The 15,798-nt window shown below is 38.1% G+C and overlaps 2 protein-coding genes across 2 annotated transcripts in view; both read right to left on the reverse strand.

Annotated features, from left to right (window-relative positions):
- gtf3c6 (general transcription factor IIIC, polypeptide 6, alpha) overlaps positions 1–15,798 on the reverse strand; it is a 1,355,101-nt gene that overhangs the window by 200,852 nt on the left and 1,138,451 nt on the right. The gene's annotated exons all lie outside the window — the stretch shown is intronic.
- Positions 968–5,357, reverse strand: LOC307138286 (mpv17-like protein). Its single transcript, XM_079836507.1, has 5 exons — positions 5,320–5,357; positions 3,009–3,524; positions 2,720–2,790; positions 2,259–2,288; positions 968–2,152 (listed from the first exon to the last, which is right to left on the reverse strand). Exons 2-5 carry the CDS (start codon positions 3,514–3,516, stop codon positions 2,033–2,035), a joined length of 729 nt encoding a protein of 242 aa, XP_079692633.1. The 5' UTR covers positions 3,517–3,524; positions 5,320–5,357; the 3' UTR covers positions 968–2,032.

Consider the following 15,798-nt stretch of genomic DNA (forward strand, 5'->3'; position numbering starts at 1 on the left):
CCAACTATCAGGTCATTCTGTTTGGACCTTGTTACTTCAATTCCTTCCATTTCTTAATGGAATAACCTTTTTGATTTAATTAAATGGTCATATGTTTGGTCACTTCCTCAGAAATTATTTCCAACAAATAAAGTTAAAGAAATATCCTATAAAATTATTCAAAGATTGTATCCAGTTAAATTTAGAAGTGATATTGATACTTCCTGCTCTTTTTGTGAAGCCTCTTCTGAAACTGTTGATCATTTGTTTAGGGAATGTCCTTTTGCTTGGTCTTTCTGGAATAATTTTGATGCTCTGATTGTCCAAAAGGTTTTTTGTAACTTTTCTTTATCACATAGACATTCTTTTTGGGTTTTATGTCAAACACAATAATGTAATTCAAGTTTTTGTATAAACCTTCCTTTATATATCAGAAAGTTTTATATCCATAAATGTAAATATATGAAAAGTAAACCCCACTTTAACTTTTTCAAAGAAGAATTGAAGATATATTTAAACATCTGTTATGTATTTCTGTTAACAAGAACATCCAGCATTTGTGCCATATTTAATATTCTTCCTTAATATGTTTTTCTTTATTTTTGTGCGAAGAGAGAAGAGAAGAAAAGAAAAGAAAAGAAAAAGAAAAGAAGAGTTATTTTCTTTTTCTTTTCTTTTCTTTTATTCTCTTCTCTTTTTAATTTTTTTAGGATTATTGTTCAATATATTATAAGTTTCTTTTACATTTCCTCTGTAAAAGTATATTGAACCATAATTTCCCTTTTGTTTTGAAAGATTATTTATATTTCTTGTATGTATCGACTTGTTCTGTTTGTTAATATTGCAATAAAAAAATTAAAAAAAACAGCACAGACCTTCATACTTAAAGGGTGCAAACAAAAATAGCCAAATTAAAATGTAGGGCCTATAATAGTACAGCAGTGTGGTCTAGCTCAGCTACATAAAGAGTTTAATTACAAAGTTGTTATAATGAATACATATGTTTATTGTAAAATAAAAATAGACGAGCAAAGACCTAAGCCTTTAAAATGACTTCAATACATACTCAATAACAAATAGGCAATAATATTTGGTTCAAATAAAGTATCAAAAACAACAATGTTAAAATACATAATATACAAATTTGTTTAATTTTGGCCAAACATTTAATTCGAATGTTTACTTAATCTTTAATATTTTTCCACTTCTTTATGATAGAAATGCTACAGCCACTATAATTTCTTGAACAAGAACATGTGGACATCAAAACCGGCAAACTCCGAGCGAATGTTTAAACTTTTTATTTTAAAACATGTATGCATATATTTGACCAATTCTTATAAAGTTTCTTTTGAATGATAAAACCTTAATTAAAAAATCAGCATGAAACGAAAATTCACCCAATCAATTTTCTGAATAGATTTTATGTGAACAATGTCTTTTTTTGGTTCCACTTTAGCCTACATTATGCTGACTTTTAAATTAAAGACCCCATTTTTTTTTTACCTCATAATGTTTAATAGAACCGATTACCAGTGCCTACATTATTACTTTCTTGATAATCCATTTCACTGTGGAAGAAAATATCCGTCGCTACTTCCGTTTCATTGCAAATTTAATGTTTCTAAAATAATTAGTGTAACAAATGATGTGTGTATTATGTAGCATAACTGACCATTTAAAATAATCTTTTATTTGTACATTTCCTACTCCAACAGGAGACAAGGAAAATGATTTGTAAAAATCGCAGTTGTTTAAAACATTAGCTTTAATGCCTCCCTTATATGTAGTTGCATACATTCTTAAAAATAAAGGTTCTTCATGGCATTGATAGAAGAACCTTAAATGGAATCTTTGGGAGGTTCTTTACAGTGGAAAAAGGTTCATAAGATTATTAAAATGTTCTTCACGCTAAAAGTTTCTTTTAGGAACTGATCACTAGCAGGTTTGAGGAAACAAAAACTTCTGGAACCTTTATTTTTAAGAGTGTATTTACATAGTATGTTGCACATTTTGATATTTTGGCTAAATTCAATGGCAAGCAGAATGAAGCCTAGCTCAGGAAGTCACTCTTTTGTTGCTTGAAATGACACAAGAAGACAGTCCATCCAAGAGCAACTCCTCCAACAAAAACAGTACGAGCCACTGGCGGGATCAGGGAGAAGTTCACAGTCTGAGACATGAAGAATATAAATAGGGGGGGGGGGGTGAAGAAACATCTTTGAAACAGATGGACAGGTGGATGAACAAATAGATATAGTATGGTAAAGATATAGTACCTGCATTGCTGACCAGTACACCGCTCCAGTCTACCAGAAAGAGAAACAAAGAGTAAACCAATGTGTCAAAATTGATCCAGAGCCCTTAATATTTACACATACACCAATCAGGCATAACATTATGACACATATTTTGTGTTAGTCCCCCTTTTGCTGCCAAAAAAGCCCTGACCCGTCGAGGCATGGACTCCACTAGACCCCTGAAGGTGTGCTGTGGTATCTGGCACCAAGATGTTAGCAGCAGATCCTTTAAGTCCTGTAAGTTGCAAGGTGGGGCCTCCATGGATCAGAATTGTTTGTTCAGGAAATCCCACAGATGCTGGATTGGATTGAGACTCCTCAAACAATTCCTGAACCATTTTTGCTTTGTGGCAGGGCGCATTATGTTATTCACTTCACCTGTTATAATGTTATGGCTGATCGGTGTATGTTCAATAGCTCTTGTGGTCTTCAATGTTTACCTTAAAAGAGGTCCAGAATTTATTTCTCCAGTCTTCAAGGGGATCCTCTGCACCCTCCAATGTGCTCAGCCCTTTACAAGTTTATCATTATTCATTAATTTGTGCGCCAATATATGTTTGTATTGATTTTGTTTGATTGTACAGTATACATGGAAATTCTTCAGTTATTAATTTTGGTGAGAATATATATATATATATATATATATATATATATATATATATATATATATATATATATATATATATATATATATATATATATATATAAAATTAACATTATGATTCTTACCAATGTAGAAAGCACTTATTGTCATAGGGGCTGCAAATAGCTGGTCCAGAAACACTTTCAGTGACACTCTTTTGGCCCCTCCCCCTGGAAACATCCTCTCCAGTCCTCGTAGCCAATGGTAATTGAAGTTGGCATGGAAACAGAACCCAACCAGTGCCACCCTAGCAGTCTGGGCCCAGTCGATGCTGTGTTGCTGTGGAACATGTCGTACTGGAGCCGCTGTTTTATTTTCTTCCAAGGCTTTTTTATTGCCTTCTGAGTCACTTATTTTGGTATTAAACAAAGTCAGATCATCTGTCTTTGCTTCTCCAGCCACAGTAAATCCTTCAGTGGATATCTTGGATGGATCTTCTTGTCCCATTCTATCCGGTTTGTATTCTGTCACTTTGTCCTGAGCTTTTCCCATCATGTTTTGCTGAATGAGGTCCGCTGTGGCAAACAGCGTTGTGTATCCCACCACATTGGAGATGTATGGATGGGATTTGAACAAAGCCCATGCTCTGTTCATGATGACCACTGAATAAAAGCAAATATTTCATTAAAGCCATGTCCACACTAATACGTTTGTTTACACATGTTTATACCGCTATTGTGCCATTTATGTGCTATTCACTTTCACACAGTAACTAAAATATGCTAAAATATGTTACTTGGTGAGTGAGTGCGACCTGGACACATCAGTGAATGGTGAAATATGTTGCTAAATAAAATGATCCTGCCAGAAGAATTGCGTGATAACGTTATGTCTGTATAATCTCGGTGAGCTTTTATGAGGTTTTACGCATACGAAGTAAGGTGAATTTGCCGTTTTCAGAAATTTCAGTGTGGATGAGAAGCATACTCGGTTACTTAAAGTAACCTCGGTTCCCTGAGATAAGGAAACGAGTACTGCGTCGCTAGACGCAATGGGAATTCAATGTCTAGCGACGCAGTACGACTGACCGTTCGAAAGGGAACCGCGTGTGCAGGCGGGGAGGAGCTTCAAACGGAGACGTGAAGTCGGACACTTTCTGCTTCCTGCAGTGATGCTCACGCTGTGTTTGCATACTTTAACGCAGCTGAAGTGAAATAAATGCAATATTTGGCAATAAACAGATGTTTCAGAGACATTATTGTCATGTAATACTTTTATGCACTGCTTAATTCAGCGTGTGTTTGTATAATAATAAAGTTCAACATAAGCCTACACTATCAATAAAGTGGGGTCTACGTTTTTTATCAGTTTTATTTTGATAAACATGACAATATAACATTGCGACTACATGAAAGGAGGTTTTACTGTTATAAAAAACAGATTTGTGAGCATTAGTGGAACTGAAGGTTTTAGAATAAACACGAAACACAGGTGATCGCTGTCATGTGGTGAATCTGGCCAATCGTGAAACAGCTGTGTCATCATCAGAGTCCGTGCAGTCTGGTTAAGTCCGTGCTTAATTTGATTAAAGGTCCTGTTCTTCGTGATCCCATTTTTCAAACTTTAGTTAGTGTGTAATGTTGCTGTTAGAGCATAAATAATACCTGTATAAAGCTCAAAGTTCAATGCCAAGCGAAATATTTTATTTAACAGAAGTTCCCTTTCAAAGCCTACAGCGAACGGCCAGTTTGGACTACATCTCTGTACATCCTGCTTTAATTACGTCAGTAGAACAGTTTGTCGACTAACCTCCACCCACAAGAATACGCGAAAAAGGGGGCGTGGTCTTGTTGTTCCCTCGTGGAGAAGAGGAAGTGTTGCGTTCGGTTCGGTTGTGTTTGTCGCCATGTCGTTCAGACGCTTTTATTTTCATCCCGGAGTCAAATCACCTTTGTTTGGCCTTCAGGGGCTGTAGTTTGAGCGCGTTCATCTCCCCGTTATGGTAAGAGGCGTGACCTTCCCGGGCAACGTGCGCTAAGCTGCTGTCGAATCACAACACGGGAACCGCTGGCACAATCAGAACTCATTACGTATTTCTGAAGGAGGGACTTCATAGAACAGGGAAATCTTTCAAGCCGTTTTGAGGACAGTGAAAACAGCGGTATACAGATAAGTAAATTGTGTGAAAAATACTGTTTTTTTACACGTGAAACATGAACACATGTTATATTGCACACTGTAAACACAATCAAAGCTTAAAAAAAACACGAAAAACGGGACCTTTAAATATCATCTGCACTTGAACCACAAAGATCCAATCAATTCCTGATGGACAGAATAAAGTACCAGCCTATATTTTCTTGTTCAAGATGCTTTTCCACTCAGATCACATATATATAGTTAGGTACAAATGACAATTTAAGTTTAAATAAATTATGTTTTTTTGTAGCGACTCACCATGTAGCTGTCCTGTTTCAAGAATGAATGACAAATCTTTCACTAAAGGTTCACTCTGTTGGATCCCTCTGATTGATTATTGTAAACAAAGCTGCTGATTGGTGAAACATAGACCAACCAGAACTGTTTGTTCTGAGGTACAAAGTTCAAAGTAGCAAGAATGAGTATTTGTGATAAGGTTTATCAGTCAGTGCAGCTAAGAATGTGAGAAAAAAAACACATGGTGAAAACCAGGGAACATTTGAGGGAATGTATTTCGAAAGGGAAAATCGTCTTTAGTTAATAATCGGTATATCCTTCTGCTTTCCTGCTAATAGTAAAACACATTATAATCATACAGAATGAAATGCAGAAATCAGTATATGAAGCTCACCGATGTTATACTTGAGAGAAGAACATTACACCAGGCTGAAAGCAGAGGTTCTTCAAAACCAAGAGAGAACATATGCTGCCGTGACATGTGAGAAGGTGCACTAAATATAGGCTAGTGAAGACACTCCTGTACACACCCACTGCTTATGTTAACATAGTGCTGAATGATAATGGTAGCCTAGAAATCTAGACGCACCCTAGCGGCAGAAAATGTATTTTGCCGCGAATGTAGTCTAGCAACTCTCGGTAGTCCTGAGAGCTGGAAAAACCATACTCTGGTCAGGCCAATCACAGCGTGTGTAGAGTCGGTGGGCGGGCTTAACATAATGACGGCACGTCACGGCAGAGTTGCGGCAGTTCTGCATGCTACTCGTAAACAAAGCTGACTAACAGTGGTCTTTTGAATCGGCTTTGGCCGCGACTCTGGAAGACTTGGAGTTCAGCTCTTCTTTGAGAAAAGAACAAAAAACGGCACTGAAGTCATTCTTAAGAAAAGAAGATATGTTCGACGTTTTTGCCTACCGGATACGGCGAAAGTCTATCAACTAACGTTAGCTCGGCTTCACCTTCTTCTTTGCTCTGGTTGGTTGTGGCGCTCATGGCGCTATCCAATTGCATGCAGAGGGAATTTGAAAGAGAACCGTTTATCCCGCCCCTCGGATTGAGTCCTGTCAATGGTGAGTTCCCAGACCCAACATCTTGATGTGGGTCTGGCTTGTCAGGCTATGATAATGGACCAATAATTCATAAAACCAAGGAATTTCGCAACAATTCAAGCAAGATGCCAAAATCTGTTTCAGTGTTGTAAACTGAAACCAAAAACATCACAATTAGGGGCCAAGCACCAAAGGTGCGGAGCACAATTTTCCGAAAATCCTACTTTTGCGAACTCGTCCTAGACGGTTTGTCCAATTTGCACAAAAATTTAACCAGATCATCTTCAGACAATGCAGACAACAAGTTAAGGAATTCAAGTTGATCCGTACAACCATTCGCAAACAACGTGTAAACAAATTTTACGTAGCAGTTGCAAAAATACACTTAAGGCTATATCACCGCAATGCTTTCTTGCATTCAAACCAAACTTGGTACATGTCATCACCATAGACAGTAAAAGAAATGGACACAGCGACCCCATAGACTTCAATGCAGAAAAGTGAAGCCAATTAGAAGTACTCACTTCCTGATGGCTGAGCGTACTGCGCAGCCTCATACTGAGCTTGACGACGTAGATGTGACGTGAGCAACCAGTCTGACAGTTGTAAGTCTTCTAGTAGTTGTGCTAAGTGAAATCTGAATCACCGAATCTTGCAGAGACGGAGAGCGTGAGCAGGGGCAACTTTTGGTAAGTATTCCGATTATTTATTTTGTCATTTTGCATAGTATTTATTTATTGAAATTTTTTTACGCCAGTAGACCATTTTAAGTTAATGCATCCTGTCTATACGGGTATATACGGTAAATTCTCTACTGCACGACAGAGTCGCGGGGTTATTATGCAATCGTTAGCCTATTTTTACAAAAACGGCTTCTACAGGGCGAATAGTGTAAGATACAAGGCAATGAAGCCTTTTATACATTGTTGTGTTTCTTTAGAAATAAACAATGGTCAAATGGAGTCTTTAAACGCCTCAGATGTAAAGTTATTCGCTGTGCATTTTGGCGCAGCGCCACCTACTGGTCCGGAGATACGAAAGATGGCTATTTTTGCTTATAACTTCTGAACCGTTTTTCCAAAAAGAATAAAAGATGATTCGTTAGATTCGGGATGTCATTGTCACTGATATACATTTTTACCATATCGGCCATTTTGGCTATCGGCTATTTTGAATTATATGCTAAAATGCTGTATTTTATGAACACATGAACGGATTGTTACGAAACTTGTTATGTGTCATCACCACGATGCCCTGAATTTTTCCCCCCAAATGCTTACAACTTTGGGTTTAGTAGACTTATTTCCATGAGAGTCAACTCCTTAGACTGCTGAATCATTGTTGAGTCCAACAATACCAGACTTGCCAGGTTTCTGCGTATGGTTTGTGCAGCGTTGTAATTTAGTGCTTAAAAAACTTTTTCTGATATCTTCAAAACCGCTTGTCCGACCGAAATGAAACCAGCGTCAGAAGTTCGGAAACATAGGTCGATAGACAAGTGTTACAGCCCAAATGTCAAAATATTGATAGTAAGGGGTAGTAAAATCCAATCAAAGTCAGGTGTCAGTAATTTCTTAAGTGTTTTTTTCGTATACATGTCAATAACTCCAAAACTAAATTAGATATTTTCACCAAAATTGACACACATATGTATGGGCTCACTCTGAGGACACATAACAAAAATGGTGGAATTGTGCCTCTTGGTGGCGCTATAATAGAACAAAACCTTAAATTCCCATTGACTTCAATGCAGTATTATGATATAAAATGCTAATGTTATACTTTTTATGAATGCATTGGTGTATCGTTACAAAACTTGGTATGTGTCATCAGCACCATGACTTTAAAGTACTTAAAAGGTTTCGAGACAGCACCATCATGTGGTCCATACTTATAATGATAAGGCCTCTTGAGGCTATATCTCTGCAATTACATATTGGTGTCAATATGTAATTGCAGAGATATAGCCTCAAGAGGCCTTATCATTATAAGTCAAGAGGCCCTATCATTATAAGTTTAAATTATACGGTTTTGAACTGTAAAATAAAAAAATGTTTTAACCGTAATTATTACTTCATAAACCTTTAAATTATACGGTTTTGAACTGTAAAATAAAAAAATGTATAACCGTAATTATTACATTATAAACGTTTAAATTATCTGGTGCTGTCCCTAAAAACCTAAAACGTTACTGCAGTATTTTTTACGGTAAAGTTCTGGCAACCACAGCTGCCGTTTTTTTACAGTAAATTTTACAGGGATTTTTTTTTACTGTAATCATTGAAACAATGTTGAGTCAGTGTTGATGTCAACGCTAATTGCATTGAATTAATGATACAAAGTTATGTTGGTTCAGTATCACTCTTGCATCCTCAGTTACTGTTGAAGCAATGCTGAGATAAAAAAAAAAAAAAAAATTGTATTAATAATATCACCGAACATTACACTATGATTTATTCTACATCACTGCTGTTGAATCAACACTGAATTGAACAAAAATAATCTTTGTTCAATTCAGTGTTGAACAAAAATAATCTTTGGTAAAATTGTTTGATGTTAAAATGTGATGTTTACAATGCTATGTTTCCTTTAGTTGAAACTGAAAATACAACTGAATACAACTTCGAAGCATATAGAGAAAGCCATGTTTCTACAGTTGGACGACACAGGACAAAGATGTGGTCATCTGAGACAGCAGAGAGTAGCTAGCGCTCTGTAAAGAAGTTAGTCCATATTGGGCTACTGTAGAAACATGGCTGCGCAAAGTGGTGTCTTCACTATAAGGGGACCCGCGTTGTATGAAGATAGAAATTGATCATTCTAATGTAATAAAAACATAACGGTTCATTGTGTAAGGTCTTTATACTGAAAACATAGTTATGTAGCCTATATTATATTGCATTTCTGTCAATAGATGATCCTAAATATTACACACTGCACCTTTAAAACTTACATACATGGTTAGAAAAAGAGTAAATAATATAAAAATACTTTGTATAAATCCTTTTAATACAAACTTGTTATGAGTATGTTTACAAAAAGTATGTTTAATATGCTTCATGCCGTTTTGATACGCCCATCTCTATTTCTCTGTTACTGTGTGTCTTCACAGCGCTGCAACTGATGAGTTCATCCCACTTGGAGAGACAAAACATTTGCGTTTAAGCCTTTTAAGGGCCAATATGACATGAATATCTCACTCTGTGTGAGGTCGAGGTGTTTGGAGGTAAGGGACAGAGAGAGAAGACAACTCTGTGATATAATTTGTTCATGTACTTATTAATATCCATCATAACGGAACGTTGATTCAACAATATTACAATCAATCATTTAATGTTGATTCAATAGCATTACCAATGATTTTTTGTTCACCATTGATTCAACATTAAATGCGGGTGCAAACGTGATATTGAACTAACATCAGTTCATAATATTGATTCAATGATAACATAATTGATTTTTTTATTGAAATCAGTGAAATTTAGTTTCAACAGTAACCAAGGGTGCAAAAGTGATGTTGAAAAAATATTCTGTTAAGTTGAATAAAAAATATTATCATTGATTTGTGGTTGAAATTGCTTCAACATTAACTGAGGGTGCAAGAGTGATAATGAACCAACATCCCTTTGTAAAATTAATTCAATGCAATTAGTGCTGACGTATCAACACTGATTGTTTCAATGATTACATCGACCGTCTTTCATTTTTGAAGGATTGAATTGCATGTCCAAAGTCTTGAAGTGTAAATTTCTTCCTTATTTAATGAGAAAGCAAACACAACCAAAAAGTACTAAAACTGTACGGATGAAAGATTACCGTTTACATTGAGCACACATCCTTTTCATATCGACATGACAAAAATACACAACATTTAAATAATTTTTCCTTGTATGTAATTTTTGAAGGATTGAATTGCATGTCCAAAGTCTTGAAGTGTAAATTTCTTCCTTATTTAATGAGAAAGCAAACACAACCAAAAAGTACTGAAAATGTACGGATGAAAGATTACTGTTTACATTGAGCACACATCCTTTTCATATCGACATGACAAAACTACACAACATTTAAATAATTTTTCCTTGTATGTCAGGAAAAGGGATAACGTGAAGGTCAATGTTATTTATTTTAGTATAAATAAAAATGGGGATTATGACTGCATAATTCTTTTTAAACAATATTGCATCTAGACAGTTTTGCAAAAACTCAGATCTCAATTTCTGCAATTCTGAGACCAAAACATCTATACTATTCATGCAAAACACTTGACATAATGCAAACTAAGGTAAGCACAACTGAAAATCACCCAACTGTAGAATTAAACATCCCTGTTCACATCCTGATCATAAGAACACACATTAAGTATCTAATTACATGATGAGAAGTTCCTGCAAGTTCTGTTCACAAGGAATGAATAAACTGATTAAATGCCTAACTTGAATGCACTTTATTGAAAAGCATCTGCTAAATGTGCAAATGTAATGATTAAATGAATCTTTCCCCACTTCTTTTATTTTGATATGAGAAGACACAACTGGCACCGAATCAATTTACTCAACCACTATTGGTAACACTTTACAATAAGGTTCATTAGTTAACATGAACTAATAATGAACTGCACCTATAAGCATTTATTTATCTTTGTTAATGTTAATTTCAACATTTACTAATACATTATTCAAATCTTGTTAACATTAGTTAATCCAGAGTGAACTGATATGAACAAACCATGAACAGCTGTATTTGTAATTAACAAATACAGTAACAAATGTACTGCTCATGGTTAGTTCATGTTAGTTAATACATTAACTGATGTTAACTAATGAAGCCTTATTGTAAAGTGTTACCAATACATTCTGCACCAATACTTCATTAAGTCTTCCTGTGTTGAAACAGGATTAATAAATAAATATGTATTTTTAAATCAATGGATCTGCATGTCTTGTCATCTTCCTTTCAAGATGCTTGTGTGCGTTTGCAGCGATCGACCTGTAGGACACCTACTTCCATGTTTCGATTTTGCTTCGACACAGACTTTCTATGAATTGCTTTTGAGGATCGGAAATACCAATTCAAGTGGGCGTTCGTGTCCTCAACTATCTCGACGACTGGCTCATTTTGGCTCACTCTTGAGATTTGGTGTGTGTGAACACAAGGGACTAGGTCTTTGGGTACTTCAGCCCTTTGGAAAAAGAGCAAACTCTCCCCTGTGCAGAGTATCTCTTTTCTCAGTATGGAGTTGGATTCAGTCAATGTTTCACGAACGAGTCAATGCTGAACTGCCTGAATTCATTCAGGAACATGACAATTGCTCCTGGGGCATATGGAATCCATGGTCGTGCTGCTCGGATTGATGCAAATGAGACCGCTTCAGCACTGGCTACACGGCCGTGTCCCAAGAGCCTGCTCAGGGCCCACCACTGTGGGTAGGACCTCGCTGACACAAGGTGGATGCATTCTGAATTGAATAGCGTACACCTTTTCTACTGTCTGCAGGACCCACTGAGATATATTTGGAAGAAGTTTCCACTCTGCCAGAGAATATACTAAGGGTACCAGTCTCTCAAGACTGGCCTCTGGTGTACTGCGAGCAGCAAGCGCAGTGCCCTGAAGCGGCGAACTGGCAAGGAACAACTGGCTTGACTGCCCTCCACCCTTGGGTGACTCACGAGGACTTTCTACGTCCCAGCATTGCAGGTTTGGCAGAACGGTCCCCTGAGTGTCACGTGAAATGAAGGAAACTAAAGTGAGGACACATATGCAGAATGACGATGGAGTTTATTGACAAAATAAAACATAAACACAAAACCAAACCCACGAGGGGTAAAACAATCCAGAATAAAAAATTAAAAAAACTAGAAACATACCATACAGGATCACGGGGAAAAGGGAGACGTTAGACAAAGATCTGACACAGACTGCAAACACAAGGGGACTTATAAAGGGAAAATAATCAGGAGGGAACAGGTGTGAGGAATCAAACACTAATCAGATAACAAGGGGGAGGGATCAGACAGAGACAGGAGTACATGGCCCAAAATAACAAAACACCACATGTGCTCCACGAGACAGGACAGGCTTGGGCACGGAAGGGAGATGGACACCTTAATCTGATATGAAAAATGCTCGTATTTCAAAATCTTCAGCAGCATAGTCAGTAATGTGTAAGGCTTAACGATCTTGGTTGTGGTCTCTCCTGTCTGGGTCTTTAGGTCAACTGGGAAAAGAGCAAACTCTCCTCAGTGCGAGAGGATCTCTAGCCTAGAATCTAGACGGCGCACCCTAGCGGCAGAAAATGTATTTTGCCGCGAGTGTAGTCTAGCAACTCTCGGTAGACCTGAGAGCTGGAAAAACCAAACTCTGGTCAGGCCAATCACAGCGTGTATAGAGTCAGTGGGCGGGCTTAACATAATGACGGCACGTCACGGCAGAGTTGCGGAGGTTCTGCGTGCTACTCGTAAACGAAGAAGCTGACGAACGGCGGCCTTTTGAATCGGCTTTGGCCGCGACTCTGGAAGACTTGGAGTTAAGCTTTTCTTTGAGAAAAGAACAAAAAACGGCACTGAAGTCATTCTTAAGAAAAGAAGATATGTTCAACGTTTTTGCCTACCGGATACGGCGAAAGTCTATCAACTAACGTTAGCTCGGCTTCACCTTCTTCTTTGGTCTGGTTGGTTGTGGCGCTCATGGCGCTATCCAATTGTGTGCAGAGGGAATTTGAAAGAAAACCGTTTATCCCGCCCCTCGGATTGAGCCCTGTCAATGGTGAGTTTCCAGACCCAACATCTTGTTGTGGGTCTGGCTTGTCAGGCAAGAGGATCTAATTTCTCGGTATGGAAATCAACTCAGTTGCCATGTACATGCATCTTACGAGCAGGCGTGCAGTCACTGCTGAATTGCAAATCGAAGGCAAGATGGCAGTTCCACTTAAACTATTTCAGAGGCTCCTGGGGCGTATGGCATCTGCAGCAGCAGTCACTGGCTTCGCGATCAAGTCCCGATCAAATTCCTTTAGGGAATGAGGGTTTCATTTGTGACAGAGACACATTTTTATGTGTTTCTTAAAATAATGTTAACTATGTGAAGTCTTACATATATATTATGTCTCATAATATAATATATTAAAGGGAAAGTTCACCTAAAAATTAAAATTTGATGTTTATCTGCTTACCCCCAAGGCATCCAAGATATGAGTGACTTTGTTTCTTCAGTAGAACACAAATTAAGATTTTAAAACTCCAACCGTTAAAGTCTGTCAGTCGTATAATGCATGTGAATGGTAACAGATGAGAGTATGAGAACTATGAGAGTAAAAAACCATGCACATACAAATCCTCATGAAACCCTCCAGCTCGTGGCAACACATTGATGTCTTAAGACACGAAACAATCGGTTTGTGCGAGAAACTGGACAGTATTTATTTAATTTTTTACCTCAAATATACCATTATGTCCAACAGCCTTCACTGCGCAATCACTTCCGGTGAGTGAGGTCAATGTACACGATATGGCGTAGAGATCACTTCCAGATCGTGTCCTGACCTCACTTACCGGAAGTCATTGCGCACAGAACGCTGTTGGACATAGTGGCGTATTAGAGGTAAAAAATTATTTAAGTACTGTTCGGTTTCTCGCACAAACTGATCGTTTCGTGTCTTAAGACATCAACGTGTCGCCACGAGCCGCAGGGTTTAATATGAATTTGAATGTGCATGTTTTTTTTTTTACTCTCATAGTTCTCATACTCTCATGTGTTACCATTCACATGCATTATATGACTGACAGTGTGCAACAGTTGGAGTTATTGTGGTAATCTTCATTTGTGTTCTACTGAAGATGTAAGCGTATAAATATCAGATTTTCATTTTTGGGTGAACTTTTGTTTCAGGTTCATGTTCACTGTCATGTTTCTGGGTTTTGTCATGTGTTCCTGTTTGTCATGTGATCATGTGATTCCATTGTGCCCTCATTAGATCATGTCATGTGCTTCCCTAGTCTCTTGTGTCATGTTATTATTAGGCTTGTTCGACTTCACCCAGCGATGCGCAGACCGATCGGCGGCTGACTTGAAGCAGTGCATGCCGGTTAGAAATTTTGTCCGACTTGAGGCAGGCAGCGCCGATGCCACGTGACAGTGACGTATGTCAACAAAATGCCGCGAGAGCGATTCGAGAGCAGCCGGCGAATACAGCCGGTGCAGTTTCTCCAGAGCAGCTGCTCGAGGCTGCAGGGACTCTGATGACGACACAGCCGTTCCACGATTGGCCAGATTCACCGCATGACAGCGATCACATGTGTTTCGTGTTTATTCTAAAACCTTCAGCTCCACTAATGCGCACAAATCTGTTTTTTATAACAGTAAAACCTCCTTTCATGTAGTCGCGATGTTATATTGTCATGTTTATCAAAATAGAACTGATTAAAAACATAGACCCCACTTCATTGATAGTGTAGGCTTATATGTTGAACTTTATTCTTGTTCAAACACACGCTGTATTAAGTAGTACATGAAGTATTACATGACAATGTCTCTGAAACATCTGTGTATCGCCAAATATTGCATTTATTTAACTTCAGCTGATAAAGTATGCAAACACAGTGCGACCGTCACTGCGGGAAGCAGAAAGTGTCCGACTTCACGTCTCCGATTGCAGCTCCTCCCCGCCTGCACGCGGCTACTCTCGCCGATCAGTTGCATCCAGCCGCAGCCGATGTCGAACACACCTACTGGTTCATTTAGTCATGTGGGTTCTTAGTTCAGAGGCATGTTCTAGGTCAAATGCGCAACGTTTTGCTACGGTTTCCGGGTTGAATGTCATGTTTCCTGGAAACGGTGTGCAACAGGGTTTGAGATGCATTTTCTCTTGTTTGGTGGGTGTGTCAAAATGTCAGCCCAATCAGCAGCAACATGTATATAAACCATGCAGTGTTAAAGAGACAGTTCACACAATGGGCCCAAGTAAAGTCGCTTATAAATGTGTCCGCTGAAGCTAGGTATATGCAACAATTGAAGATATTAGAAGACATGTTTGTCTTTTCATCCTGAAATGCGAGGCAAATGTTGGATCACAATAATTAGGAACCACAGTTTCCACAAATCCCTTCACTCTTTTATTCTGGACAGCAAGGGCAGTGACTGCATTGAGCGTATATTGCAGTATTAAACACGTATTTATACCAATTTCATCATGCTTTGAAAATTCTTGCGTCATCAGAACAGGGTCTTCAACGCAGCACCGTTTCCGTTTAAAAAATGTTTTGCAACGCTTTGTTGGGGCTGAACGCAGCCCTGTTCTGTCATTGGTTCATTGCCCTGATTGTTCAGAGGTGTGTCTTGTTTAGTCATTAGTCTTTGTGTATTTAAACTCTCATGTTTGCCTTGTGTCTTTATCGAGTATTGTTCCCTGTAACCTGCTGTTGGTGAGTGTCTGTCATAGGTCAAGTCAAGTCAAGTC

This window comes from Gobio gobio (assembly GCF_949357685.1).
Source record: "Gobio gobio genome assembly, chromosome: 15".
In the NCBI taxonomy this organism is placed as follows: Eukaryota; Metazoa; Chordata; class Actinopteri; order Cypriniformes; family Gobionidae; genus Gobio; species Gobio gobio.